The 13,742-nt window shown below is 40.0% G+C and overlaps 1 protein-coding gene across 1 annotated transcript in view; it reads left to right on the top strand.

Annotated features, from left to right (window-relative positions):
- Positions 1 to 13,742, top strand: part of LOC138683476 (ras GTPase-activating protein 1-like) — a 117,148-nt gene that overhangs the window by 31,316 nt on the left and 72,090 nt on the right. The window contains exons 3-6 of the mRNA XM_069775334.1: positions 675 to 810; positions 1,708 to 1,778; positions 9,027 to 9,144; positions 10,195 to 10,226. Coding sequence (XP_069631435.1) covers positions 675 to 810; positions 1,708 to 1,778; positions 9,027 to 9,144; positions 10,195 to 10,226 — 357 coding nt within the window. The remainder of the gene's footprint in view (positions 1 to 674; positions 811 to 1,707; positions 1,779 to 9,026; positions 9,145 to 10,194; positions 10,227 to 13,742) is intronic.

Genomic DNA, 13,742 nt, shown 5'->3' with positions numbered 1-13,742 from the left:
AGATGAGCAATTTTATAAGAATTTTCTTTTGTGTTAAACTATTGAAATGTTTTTTAAGCATTTTTCCTATTTATTAGCAGGCTTTTAAATTGAGTACATTATTATTGCAAAGTTATTTCTTATTTTTATCATGAGTACTAGACTAACTGTAGAAAAGTGACTAGTTTTTGAAGGTATTTCAGTATTCTGCACTGTATAATTAAATGCAGTTATTTGTTCCTAAAATATATTGATACTTTGCCAAATTTATACCGGCTTATCATATAAGCTGTATGTCCTGCATGATAGAAGTATTAATGCTGCTACCTTTACTCATGTAGTATATCATTTGTCCAGGACACTGGTAATTACATTTTCATGTTTAATTTCATTTAGTTCTAGCAAATCTGCTTACTTTTTTGTAAATCTACATCTCCTTTACAGTCTTCAAATATTTTTATGTCATGATGTTTATCAGTAATTGCTTATGAGATATTCATTAGTTAAGGGTGTATGTGTATATATGAGAGTTTGTAATATTGCATTTTGTTGAACATAGACAGCCTGCTTTAAAAACTCAACATTATCCTAACTTCCTTTTAAAGAATAAAAAATCACAAAACCTACAAAAAACTACCCCAACAGTTTGTAGCAAAAGATTTTCTTCTGTCAAGCTTCCTTTTCTTTATTAACAGGATTATTGCCATGTGTGGAGACTATTACATTGGTGGACGTCGCTTTGCTTCACTCTCAGACCTAATTGGTTATTACAGTCATGTGTCTTGTTTGCTGAAGGGGGAAAAACTATTCTTTCCAGTAGCACCTCCAGAGGCAAGTAGTAAAATTTTAAAATGTCATTTACTTAAATATTAATATCATTAATCTTGCATTTGATATTCATAGTTTTCTATGAAAAAAGCATTGTAGACAGCTTCCCCTAGTTCTAGAGCTGTCTCAGCATATGGTGAAATATAAGGAATATATAAACATGTTCTTACTGATAGAAAGTAATGATAAAAAATTGTTTTTTAATGAAAATCTGTAATGAGAAAGCTAGATATTGGGTATTGCAGTTATCTCCATATGTAGTAATAACATTGTATGTAAACTGAGATAAACAAGAAAATGTGTGGTTCTTGGCTAGCAAAGAGCATCATTGTAATGTAGCTAGCCTCTAGGGTTTTACATTGACTTAATAAAGTATTTCAAAATAATATTACTATTTTATAGCAAAGATTTCAAAATACGCATCCTGGAAATAACCAAAGTTCCTGAAAGCTGGGCTTCTTTCAAGTGACTATCCCAAACACAATATCAGTAATTAAAAAAAAACAACCAAAACCAACCCAGACAAAACAGGCCCCCCCCCCCCCCGAATAAAGATGTTTGTGAATGTTAAACTTATTTATAAATTTCCACTAAGTGGAAGAAAGTTCTAAGGTACTCTTTCATGGGAATTACATTATTGATAATTTGATTTTTGGAAATAACGTGACCAATAATGTTACAAGGCTAGAAACAAAATGAGAGCTTTTGTAGATAAAGTTAGGAATTAAGCATTTCCAGCTCTTACTATTTTTGACCCTTTGAAAACTTAAAACTAGCAAAGGGATACAAATGACTTATTACCAGTCTTTTGCCTCAGAATAGCATAATGTTGGGGAGAGGAAGTCTACATTAGAATGAAAAGGAAAATTGATATCTTTGCACTCTTCTCTAAAATTGTAGCCTGTGGAGGATAGAAGGAGAGTTCGAGCAATTCTACCTTACACCAAAGTGCCAGAAACTGATGAAATAAGGTATGTTTTAATAATAGGTAGAAGCAGTTGTGAAATTCTTGGAGTATTTATAAATACAAATGATTTTGGTATATGTTTACTATGCATATACTTTCCAATTGCATCTTAGACTTAACGTTCTGGGAGGTTAAAGGTATGATGCCTCTTGTTTTCTTTTTTTTTTCTTTTTTGTCTTGTGTCTTGTCATCTCTCTCCTTGTCTTTTTTCTCCCCCCCCCATATGGCAATAACACTTTTATTCTGGGTATACTCTTTGTATTAATTGTAAGGGGAGTTACATTTAATTGCTAGAACTATGAAACTTAGTTTAGAAGTAGAACATTACTAATTTCAAAGGCTTACCCACTTTGAGAAAAATGTAAGTTTGTACATGAAGAAATTTGTGCGAAAATGTCTCATGTGAGGGTTTGAAATAAATCGGCTCTGAATTTGCCTGCAGAAGTCGCTAGTAACAGATAAATAGTTCAAGCCAAACCAATCTTGACCACTAAAAAGAAAATGAGAATTGACTCCGATAAAATTAAGAACAGTATTTTTAGTGTCTTCCTTGAAATAAGGAAAAAAAAGGAGAGAAAGAATGATTCCCTTCCCTTCTCCCTCTCCCCCCTTTGGAAAGAGTCTGTATTGAACAAATGATACTTTTAAATGTGTAATCTTAATATTTTAAAAAGTTATTGAATTGCCTCTCTGGACACCAGGTGCTCAACGAGCTGCTCTATCACTCCCCCTCCTCAACTGGACAGGGGGAGAAAATATGACGAAAGGCTCGTAGGTCGAGATAAGGACAGGGAGATCACTCAGCAATTACAGTCATGGGCAAAACAGACTTGGCTTGGGGAAATTAATTTAATTTATTGCCAATTAACACCAGAGTAGGATAATGAGAAGTAAAACCAAATCTTAAAACACCTTCCTCCCACCCCTCCCTTCTTCCCGGGCTCAACTTCACTCTCAAATTCTCTAGCTCCTCCCCCAGAGCAGTGCAGGGGGATGGGGAATGGGGGTTGCAGTCAGTTCATCACACATTGTCTCTGCCGCTCCTTCCTCCTCACGCTCTTCCCTTGCTGCAGCGTGGGGTCCCACTCATGGGAGACAGTCCTCCACAAACTGCTCCAATGGTGGTCCTTTCTACTGGGTGCAGTCCTTTAGGAACAGACTGCTCCAGTATGGGTCCCCCATAGGGTCACAAGTCCTGCCAGCAAACCTGTTCCAGTGTGGGCTCCTCCTTCCACAGGGCCACAGGTCCTGGCAGAAAACCTGCTTCAGCACAGGCTTCCCATGGGGTCACAGCCTCCTTCAGGTGCATTCACCTGCTCTGGTGTGGGGTCCTCCACAGGCTGCAGGTGGATATCTGCTCCACCGCGGACCTCCATGGGCTGCAGGGGGACAAACTGTGTCACCGTGGTCTTCACCATGGGCTGCAGGGGAATCTCTGCTCTGGCACCTGGAGCACCTCCTCCCCCTCCTTCTTCACTGACCTTGGTGTCTGCAGGGTTGTTTCTCTCACATATTCTCACTCATCTCTCTTCTGGCTGCTGTTGTGAAGCAGTTTTTTTCCCCTTCTTAACTATGTTATCACAGAGGTGCTACCACCATCATTGATTGGCTCAGCCACCCCTGCAGCCCCCCCACTACCAAAACCTTGCCATGTAAACTTAATACACTTTCTCATACTTTTTTTTTTTTTCCCTGTGTACTGCTACTCATTTCCTTTGTAATATTAATCTGTCAAGAAAATCTATGGGATGGTGTTTACTCCTCACTTCTCTTACATTTTCACAATATATGTTATGTGGAAAGGATGCAAAACCAACAGTCCTATATCTAATAGAAGAACATATGCTAGTTGCTTGGAATTAATACTGCTTTCTTGACATGTCAATTTATTTCCAGATTAAAAAAAAAAGGAAGATTTGAAGAGGTTTATAGTGATTTCAAATGAGACTGTCTTGGTTTCACAAGTTGATAGAACATGCTGGTTGAATTGGGTTCTTGATTAGGACTGTGTCATGGTTTAACACCAGTCAGCAATTAAGCACCACGCAGCCGCTCACTCACTTCCCCCACACCCAGTGGGATGGGGGAGAGAATCAGGAAAAAAAAAAAGGTAAAACTCGTGGGTTGAGATAAGAACAGTTTAATAGAACAGAAAGGAAGAAAATAATAATGATAATGATAACACTAATAAAATGACAATAATAATAAAAGGATTGGAATGTACAAAACAAGTGATGCATAATGCAATTGCTTACCACTCGCCAACCGATGCGCAGTTAGTCCCCGAGCAGCGATCCCTCTCAGGCCAATTCCCCCCAGTATATATACTAGACATGACGTCACATGGTATGGAATATTCCATTGGCCAATTTGGGTCAGGTGCCCTGGCTGTGTCCCTTCCCAACTTCTTGTGCCCCTCTAGCCTTCTTGCTGGCTGGGCATCACAAGCTGAAAAACCCTTGACTTAGTTTAAACACTATTTAGCAACAACTGAAACCATCAGTGTGTTATCAACATTCTTCTCATACTAAATCCAAAACATAACACTATACCAGCTACTAGAAAGAAAATTAACTCTATCCCAGCTGAAACCAGGAGAGACTATTAGTCTAAGATTATAGAGAAAAGTATATTACAGCTTTATATCCTCATTGGGGTGGAAATTTATCCCAAGGTTGCGTGTCCAGTCCATTCTAACCTCTTCAAAAAACACTGTGAGGCTATTCATCTTTTGAGAAGACCTTCTTCTAAGCATACAAGAAGGTGGTAAGACAGGAGAGAATGCCCTAATTGTGTATTGCAAGTAGGGCTTCTTTCTATTCTTATGCATAGCAGGATCCATCAAGTCCAGTAAATGCCTAATTACACCTACCAACTTAAGAGGAAAAAGTATTTCATTACTCTGCTATGGTAACAAGAATTGCAGGAAATTATGCCTTTTCTCTCCCTTTTAGGATACAGCTGAAATGTAAAGTTCTGTGTGTTTGGCTAGGCAATTTCAACCAGTCTTCCACGCAATAACTTACTGTGAACTTCTTTGTAATATGTAGAATAGCCTTGCTGTTTATTGTACATTGTTAAGATTTAGGTTCATTAGTAGCTGAATTAATTCTAAGTATTTTCATTAGGCTTTTTTATTCTTGCTGTTTGGTTTGTGCTCAAGTTAATGCATTTTCTGTTATCCTCTGTCGCAGATGAATTATTAAGAGAAGTCATTGTGGGGTTAACTAAAAGGGTTTTATTAATGATTAAACAGTGATTAAATGGTAATTAATCATTGATTGAATGAAAATCCAATGGTAATCAAATGGCAATTAAGCAATAATTGAATGGTAATTAAACTGATTTAACAATGATTTGACAATGATTTAAATTATTGTTTAAATCATTTAAATCATTTAGACGGTGATTAGATGATGATTTAGACAACAGTCAAACACTCTACTACTAACTGCACTTGTAATAATTAACCTGTAGCTGGATATATAAATGTTGCTGGCATACAATATACTCTTAGGCCTAATGTAAAATGTTGCTTACTTTGTTATAGATATCAGATGCCAGGTAAGGGGTCTCTCAACCTCAAGGAGTAACCTTGAGAGCCATCCCTTCTCAAGGGGGACATCACTGCTATGCAGCATGCTGCCATACAGGAGAGCTCAATGGGCTCAGGGGGGCTACAGATATTTATAGTGTAAAGTGACTGACTTGTAGTCAAATCCCTTTTTGGTGTATGTGCAGCTGTAGCAGTTTTAGTTTTGTCTAGTCCCAACTCAGGCTGGTACTGTTAGCTCCTGATAAGACATGGCCTAGACTCCTTGGTTCCTGAGAAGATATGGCTTAGCACAATTCTCAAGGTTTGTACAGCAGGGCTGATTTCAGTCAGGCCTACTTGTTAGTAATGCCTGAACCAAAGTACTGTTCACTTGGAGTGGGTGCATCTGTCACACCCTCTCAAATGAGAGACATTCCACAGAAAATTGCTATCTAATTTTGGATTGAACTAGTAGTTGATGAGCTTCAGTACCTCATACGTATTGCCTGTATCCCTGATGCATCATCTGACTTGAGTGAGAAGTCCCCCTGTGCTCCAGTGAAAGGTTTTCATATGACCTGATGTCATGGTTTAACCCCGGCCAGCAACTAAGCATCAATAGACACTGGAGCGGTATTTTTCCTGGATGGATGCTTTTTGGCTGTTGTTTTTCCTTGCAGTTCCTGTACTCGAGCTTCTAGTCTCCAGGTAGGTTCACCATCCCACTTCCTCATGTCCTCCCCCGGTCATGCAGATAGAACCACAGGGTGGTATGTGGTATGCACCACTGGTAACGCTCTCCCCTGAACACAAAAAGGATGACTTAATAGCCAAGACATTGGTTGGTATGGGTGAGGAAGACCTGTCCTTTAATTGCTGGGACAATTGTTGGGACAGTTTCTCCACAGCTGAGACGCAGGCCTGTAGGGAGGAAGCAAGATTATCTTTGAATTCTCAGAGTTGGCTGGCCAATCCATCCACAGTTGGTGCTTCCATGTCTCTCCAGCTCATTATCGCCAGGGTGTTGGTGTATGATGTCAGTGCACTTAGTACAAACTTTTGCCACATGGACCGTGTGCACCGGATTTCATCTGGGTTTTTGGATGCCTGGTTGTCATCCACGTTGCTATAGATCACCTCCACCATGGCTAATTCCCTCAGATACTAGATACCTTTCTCAATGGTGGTCCACTTGCTTTGGGAATTTGCAGGATCTTCCTTGAAGGGATACCTGTCCTTCACACTTGACAGGAGCCGCCTCCAAAGACTGAGGACTCCTGCCCCTTTTACAATCCCTGTCAGTGGCTTTATCCCTAGCAAGGGATCCCAGCTGCCGAGCTTCCTTACCCTCTAATTCCTGACTACTGGCCCCAATATCCCAGCATTGGAGTAACCAGCTGAGAATTAGCTCATCTGGTTGACAGCTAAAATCTTTTCGCATGTCTCACAGCTCACTTAAGGATAAGGATTGGGTGGTTTCTGTCTCATGATTTCTGTCCCTTCCTCCTCCTGTTCTTGTGACTGCCCTGCTGCAGAACATGCTGTTTCTTCTGATTCTTTCTCCTGCTCCCTCTTAGGAGAAGCTTCTTCATCCCTTATTAAATGAGTTGACTTCCACTTCCATTGTTTCTTTTTAGTTATAGGGGTGACTAATATAGTTGAAGGCTGGGTCTCTGGTTTAGTCAGTGTCTGTTGGTATGTTTTCAGATCCAGAGACCCTCTCTTCTCCTTGAGAGTGCTGAATAGTGCTGAGCAGTGTTTGGTAGGTGCAGGCCAGGCCCTAGCACAGTGCGATAAGTTGTGCCTCTTTGGAATAGCCAGGGTATCTTTTTTTCAAACATTCTATCACTTCATCAGGATCTGGGAGTGAAGTCCCAGACCATCGGAGGTGACAACCTTTCTAGATACCTGCCCATATTCTCCCGCATGCCGTGCCACCCATAACCACACTGCCGTGGGGCCTGGGTGATATTCCTAAATAGTTGGTTAACTTTGGAAAAAGTCGAAACAATATTCCAAAGAAATACCAATATGAATATTTTGGTTACCCAAGGATGTTCAAGATACTGAAGAGTTGTTGTAACAAGGGAGAAAACATCATGGAAGAAGGTGGTGAAGGTGCCATTTTGTATTTCCTCCACAAAAAAACCTCTCGGAGGAAGTGTAATTGTTAATTGTCTCCATGAGATGGTTCCCAAAGTACAGTAATGGCATCAGTACAGAGCCCAAATAGCAGATTAAGCTCAAGGCCACTGTTTTAATAATAAATCTCCCAGGCAAAACATCACTAAGTGCTACAGAACACAGCAAACTGCAAAAGCCAACACCAATCTTTAACATGTACAGCAAAAAAGAGAGCATGGCACAGATCAGATAAACTAATGTTGAGAACAGATGAGTCAATATCGTGACCAGCAATTGTTAACAGATAGAATAATTATAAATTCCTTCTAATGTGCTCTGGTCAAATCTGTTATTATCTCAAACCCTTCGAGCCCCACGTTGGGTGCCAAAAAGGACTGTTGTGGTTTAACCCCAACTGCCAACTAAGCACCACAGAGCCACTTGCTTACTCTGCCCCTGGTGGGATGTGGGAAGAATTGGAAGGGTAAAAATGGGAAAGAAACTCATGGGTTGAGATAAAGACAGTTTAAGAATTAGAAAGAAATTTAAAAAAAAAAAATTGTAAGGGAAAAAAACCAACGCCAACCAACAAAGAGGAAAATAAAACCCAAGAAAGACCCAAGTGATGCAAATGAAAACAATTGCTCACCACCAACCAACTGATGCCTAGCCAGTCCCCGAGCACCATCCCCCCTGCCAACCTTCACCCCCAGTTTTATTGCTGAGCACAATGTCATATGGTATGGAATATCCCTTTGGCCAGTTGGGGTCAGCTGTCCCAGCTGTGTCCCCTCCCAACTTCTTGTGCACCCCCAGCCTACTTGCTGGCTGGGCAGTGTGAGGAGCAGAAAAGGCCTTGATGCTCTGTGAGCACTGTTCAGCAATAACTAAAACATCAGTGTGTTATCAACATTATTTTCAGCACAATTCCAAAACATAGCCCCATACAAGCTACTATGAAGAAAATTAACTCTATCCCAGCCAAAACCAGTACACCTGAGTTTGGGATTACACTTAAGGAATAACTTATACTAACCTTCCAGTAATGAAACTCCCATGGACATTTTAATGCATTGCATTTATGCTCTTGTAGCTAACTGCATGTCTTTTCGAGGAACTATTCTGTATCTTCTTTTTAGCACTTATCTTCATATGCAAAGGCCTAAAGAGTAGATATTCCGCAGGCTTTATTATACAAAATTAGGTTTTGATAAATGTATTATTTTCTTAGACTATTAAGGGAATCTTTGATTGTTTTTACTTGTGTTTAGTATTTGATCCCTCTTGATAAAAGAAGAATGCTACTATCTTTTAATGTTGTTGTGGTGTTTTTTGTTTTATGTATCCTTAGCACACCTTAAAGTATCTTTTATATTCTAAATGTAAATCAAAGAAGGATAAATATTCATCTATCATAGCTACTTAAACTGTGTGAAAAATGCACGCACATGGTGTGCTTGGGATACCAATAAATGTATCGTTCATGATTTCCTCAAATGTTTTGCTGAAACTATGCTCAAGGATTCATTGTGTTCATTAACCTTTGTATTATGATTGTACTTCTAACCTGAATCTTACTGTAACACTCTTCAGTTTCCTTAAAGGAGATATGTTTATTGTCCATAATGAATTGGAAGATGGCTGGATGTGGGTTACAAACCTACGGACAGATGAACAAGGTCTTATTGTAGAAGACCTGGTAGAAGAAGTGGTAAGTAATTTTATATTCAAATCTGTTACAGAACTGAGATTTGATTTTTTTAATTTTTTTTTATTATTTGTGTGTAAGTTAACATTGAAATAAACCCAAACTAGTGGCATTTAACTGCTTGACTTTATGTGCTTTTCTAAACCTTCTTGCAGTAATTGAATCTGCCAGTTTTTAAATAGTATAACAAACCTTTAAGTCTGATTCAATATCCAAAGTACTTATTCACATGTTATCCAAACAAGTTCATGTGCAAATGAATGATACTGTGAACTTATTAGGCAGTTCCCTAAACTCACCAGTCCTGATAAAGAATTTGCTAGTCATTCATTGCATTCTTTTTTATTTTTTTTGTTTGCTATGAAACATTCATAAATATATAGACTGAAATTTTGCACTGCAGTATGTCTTTTTTTTTTTTTTTTTTTTTTAAGGGCCAAGCATGGGTTAAAAAGTATATTGATGAGTTAATTATACCTAGAAGGGCTTATGCTAAGTCAGGAAGCTAACCAGGTGACCTAAAGATAATTGAATTACTGCAGGAGAAGAGATGATTTAATGGATAAAAACATCCACCCCACCCTCCCACATGCTTTTTTTAAAAGAAGTTCACCATTGCTTTGGAGTCCTGATGATGTTTACTTTGCAGCATATATATTTTGCTATTAGTAGAGTTTGCTTCACCTGTTTCTCACATCTATATCAGGATGTGAATGGCTAAATTGAAATGGCAGTGTTAGGGTATCTAACTGTAGATTTCTGCATTAGTGGTTGAAGTTCAGGAAAGTTGAGATTTAAGTTACCACATATAAAGAAGGACTTGAAGAGTGACAGAAACAATCTTTTGAAATAATGTGTTATGGCTGAATTTCCACTTAGTGAATGAAGTTGAAAATGTCTTAACATGAACTGTGCAATAAGCCATCTAGTTCAAAAATGTCTTGGACTTTTTAGTGCTGTTTATTTTTACAGAAGGTCTTAACCTCTGAAGTTTACTTTTCTAAACTCAAGCATACTGTTGTCATGCACTTAATATGTTAATTCTCCTATTAGGGAAGAGAAGAAGATCCACATGAAGGCAAAATGTAAGGATTTTTGTTTTGTTATTAAAAGCAAATTATAAAATAACTGTGTGTAAACTTGAGCTATGAGATTGGGAAGGTGAACCAAAGCTGTGTGTACTTGTTTTTTGATGTTAAGACTTTTCTTCTATACTAGCTGTTGAAGATGTATAGGTAATTGACATGAAGTCTTGTATTAGTTATGCATAATGTTAATGGGTTTTGCAGTGATAAAATCTTGGATGAGTCTCTGTGTGATCACTTTACCCAGAATATGTACAATGGAGGGTGTGGTGTTTTCTGATTTGTGGTGTTTTTTTTTTTATACACATACAGTTTGCCTTAAAGGTAACCTTTTTATCAGGTCTGCTCAACTCTAAATGCAGGAGAGGGAACAAAGTATCATTAGAGGAATGATAGTGTAATAGTAACACTTTCTATATATTAGCCTCATGTGCTAACACTTAAAGCGAAAACCAGGAGACTATAGAATAATCTGTTTGCAGTGAATTCCAACTTGTTAAATAATTTAAAAAAAAAACCCCAAACCTAATACAATTTACAGTGAACAATGAATTGACATTATGGGAAACTGTTGATTGTTTTATTATTTTCAGTAGTAAAGATGAGTAGCAAATGAAAGTTACAGAAAATTTCTAGTAGCTGGATAACTTCATCTGTCCTCCAGCTGCTTGCTGCTGCTTCCTGTATTTATTGCCCAGTTTGCAGTCTCCAAAGGACTGATGATTGCAGAAGGCATTTCTTGGTTGGGTTTTTTGGGGGGGTTTGTTTCTGTCATGGTTTAACCCCAGCCAGCAACTAAACACCATGAAGCCGCTCACTCACTTCCCCCACACCCAGTGGGATGGGGGAGAGAATCAGGAAGAAAAGTAAAACTCGTGGGTTGAGATAAGAACAGTTTAATAGAACAGAAAGGAAGAAAATAATAATGATAATGATAACACTAATAAAATGACAATAATAATAATAAAAGGATTGGGATATACAAAACAAGTGATGCACAATGCAATTGCTCATCACTTGCCAACCGATGTCCAGTTAGTTCCGAAGCAGTGATCCCTTCCAGGCCAACTCCCCCCAGTTTATATACTAGACAGGACATCACATGGTATGGAATATTCCAATGGCCAGTTTGGGTCAGGTGCTCTGGCTGTGTTCCTTCCCAACTTCTTGTGCCCCTCTAGCCTTCTTGCTGGCTGGGCATCACAAGCTGAAAAACCCTTGACTTAGTTTAAACACTATTTAGCAACAACTGAAACCATCAGTGTGTTATCAACATTCTTATACTGAATCCAAGATGTAACACTATACCAGCTACTAGAAAGAACATTAACTCTATCCCAGCTGAAACTGGGACAGGTTTTTTTGTTTGTTTGTTTTGTTTGTTTTTTTTTCAATAGGGGAAAGAAAATCATTGGTGCGTGGCTTCAGTTTACTGGTCCCCAGTGTTTTGCTAGTCAGTTTGGCATAGCAGTATAACAGTAGTAGGGATGCCTTCAAATACAGGAACTTTTTTTTTTTTTTTTTTTTTTTAATGAAGTAGTTCGTAGCAGATTATTAGAGCTTGACAGTGTCAGTCCAGTTACTAATGCTGCTCGGAGGATTGCAGTGGAGGCAGGGATTTCTGTAAATATTCCAATAGCCAGAGATTGTCCTGTAAAGGTAATATACAAAGCAAGTTAGAAGTAGAGCTCTTTTTTGATGTGTAAAAGATGCTTTCTTTTACACACTTAAACACATGCGCGTGCGTGCACACACGCATTCTGCAAAGAAAGGCCATATTTCTAGCTTTCCTTTAAAGGACAGGATGAGCTCTTAAGATGTAGCATGTGGTGTGCCACGTGTAAACTGAATAGCCATGCAATCTCAAGCTGTTTCCTATAATCATAGGTATTAGGTTGAGACTGGACAGATTGCTGTATATTTTTAGGATGATGCTCTGACGCAGGACTCTGTGGAAGATGCAAGGTGTGAGATTAAAGCAATTAATACTCAGTAGTCTAACAAAGCTAGGTTTTATTTCCTCAGCTTCTAGCAAAATTCAATTTTAGTTATTCTGTTGTATTGGTTTTGTGTGGCAAGGTTTTGGTAGCAGGGGGGTTACAGGGGTGGCTTCTGTAAGAAGCTGCTGGAAACTTCCCCTGTGTTTGAGAGAGCCCATATCAGCCGGCTCTAAGAAGGACCCGCCGCCGGCCAAGGCTGAGCCAATCAGCGATTGTGGTAACGCCTCTGTGATAACATTTTTAAGAAGGAAAAAAAGTTGGGATGGAGAGAAACAGCCGCCGGAGAGAGGAGTGAGAACATGTAAGAGAAACAACCCTGCGGACACCAAGGTCAGTGAAGAAGGAGGGGGAGGAGATGCTCCAGGCGCCGGAGCGGAGATTCCCCTGCAGCCCATGGTGAAGACCATGGTGAGGCAGGCTGTCCCCCTGCAGTCCATGGAGGTGCATGGTGGAGCAGATATCCACCTGCAGTCCGTGGAGGACCCCACGCCAGAGCAGGTGGGTTCCCGAAGGAGGCTGTGACCCCGTGGGAACCCCGTGCTGGAGCAGGCTCCTGGCAGGACCTGCGGATCTGTGGAGAGAGAAGCCCACGGAGCAGGTTTTCTGGCAGGACTTGTGACCCCGTGGGGGACCCACGCTGGAGCAGTGTGCTCCTGAAGGACTTCACACCGTGGAAAGGACCCATGCTGGAGCAGTTCATGAAGAACTGCAGCCCGTGGGAAGGGCCCACGTTGGACAAGTTCGTGGAGGACTGTCTCCCATGGGTGGGACTCCACGCTGGAGCAGGGGAAGAGTGTGATGAGCCCTCCCCCTGAGGAGGATGAAGCGCCAGAAAATAACGTGTGATGAAATGACCGTAAACCCCATCCCCGTCCCCCTGTGCCGCTGGGGGGGCTTGGTGGAGAAATCTGTGAGTGAAGTTGTGCCCGGGAAGAAGGGAGGGGTGGAGGGAAGGTATTCTGAGATTTCGTTTTATTTCTCATTACCTTACTCTGGTTGATTTGTAATAAATTGAGTTAATTTTCCCCAAGTTGAGTCTGTTTTGCCCGTGACAGTAATTGGTGAATGATCTCTCCTGTCCTTATCTCAACCCGCAAGCTTTTTGTTATATTTTTCTCTCCCCTGTCCAGCTGAGGATGGGGGAGTGATAGAACGGCTTTGGTGGGCACCTGGCATCCAGCCAGGGTTAACTCATCACAGTCTTCTTGGTGGAGAATGCGGGCAATGTGAGGAATTCGAGATAAGGATAGTAACTGAGAGAGGTAACGGGCAAAACATGGACTGAATGCAGCTAGAGAATTAAGAGCTGCTTGATGAGTGGGGAATTTTTATTGTTGTAATTGTGGTGAAGGGACGAGGGGTGGATTGTGTGTAAATTGTCCACTTTTTGTCGGTTTTGTCTTGATATTATTTTGATTTTGGTGTGGGGAATTCTTTTTGTTGATGTGAGTGAAGATTTTGTGTGATGAATGTAGATTTTAATGATAGTTCTTAAAAATGTGATGCACAGAGGCGA

This window comes from Haliaeetus albicilla, chromosome W (assembly GCF_947461875.1).
Source record: "Haliaeetus albicilla chromosome W, bHalAlb1.1, whole genome shotgun sequence".
Lineage (NCBI taxonomy): Eukaryota > Metazoa > Chordata > Aves > Accipitriformes > Accipitridae > Haliaeetus > Haliaeetus albicilla.
The sequence above is the reverse complement of the archived record's forward strand: the minus strand, read 5'-3'. Positions and strand labels throughout refer to the sequence as shown.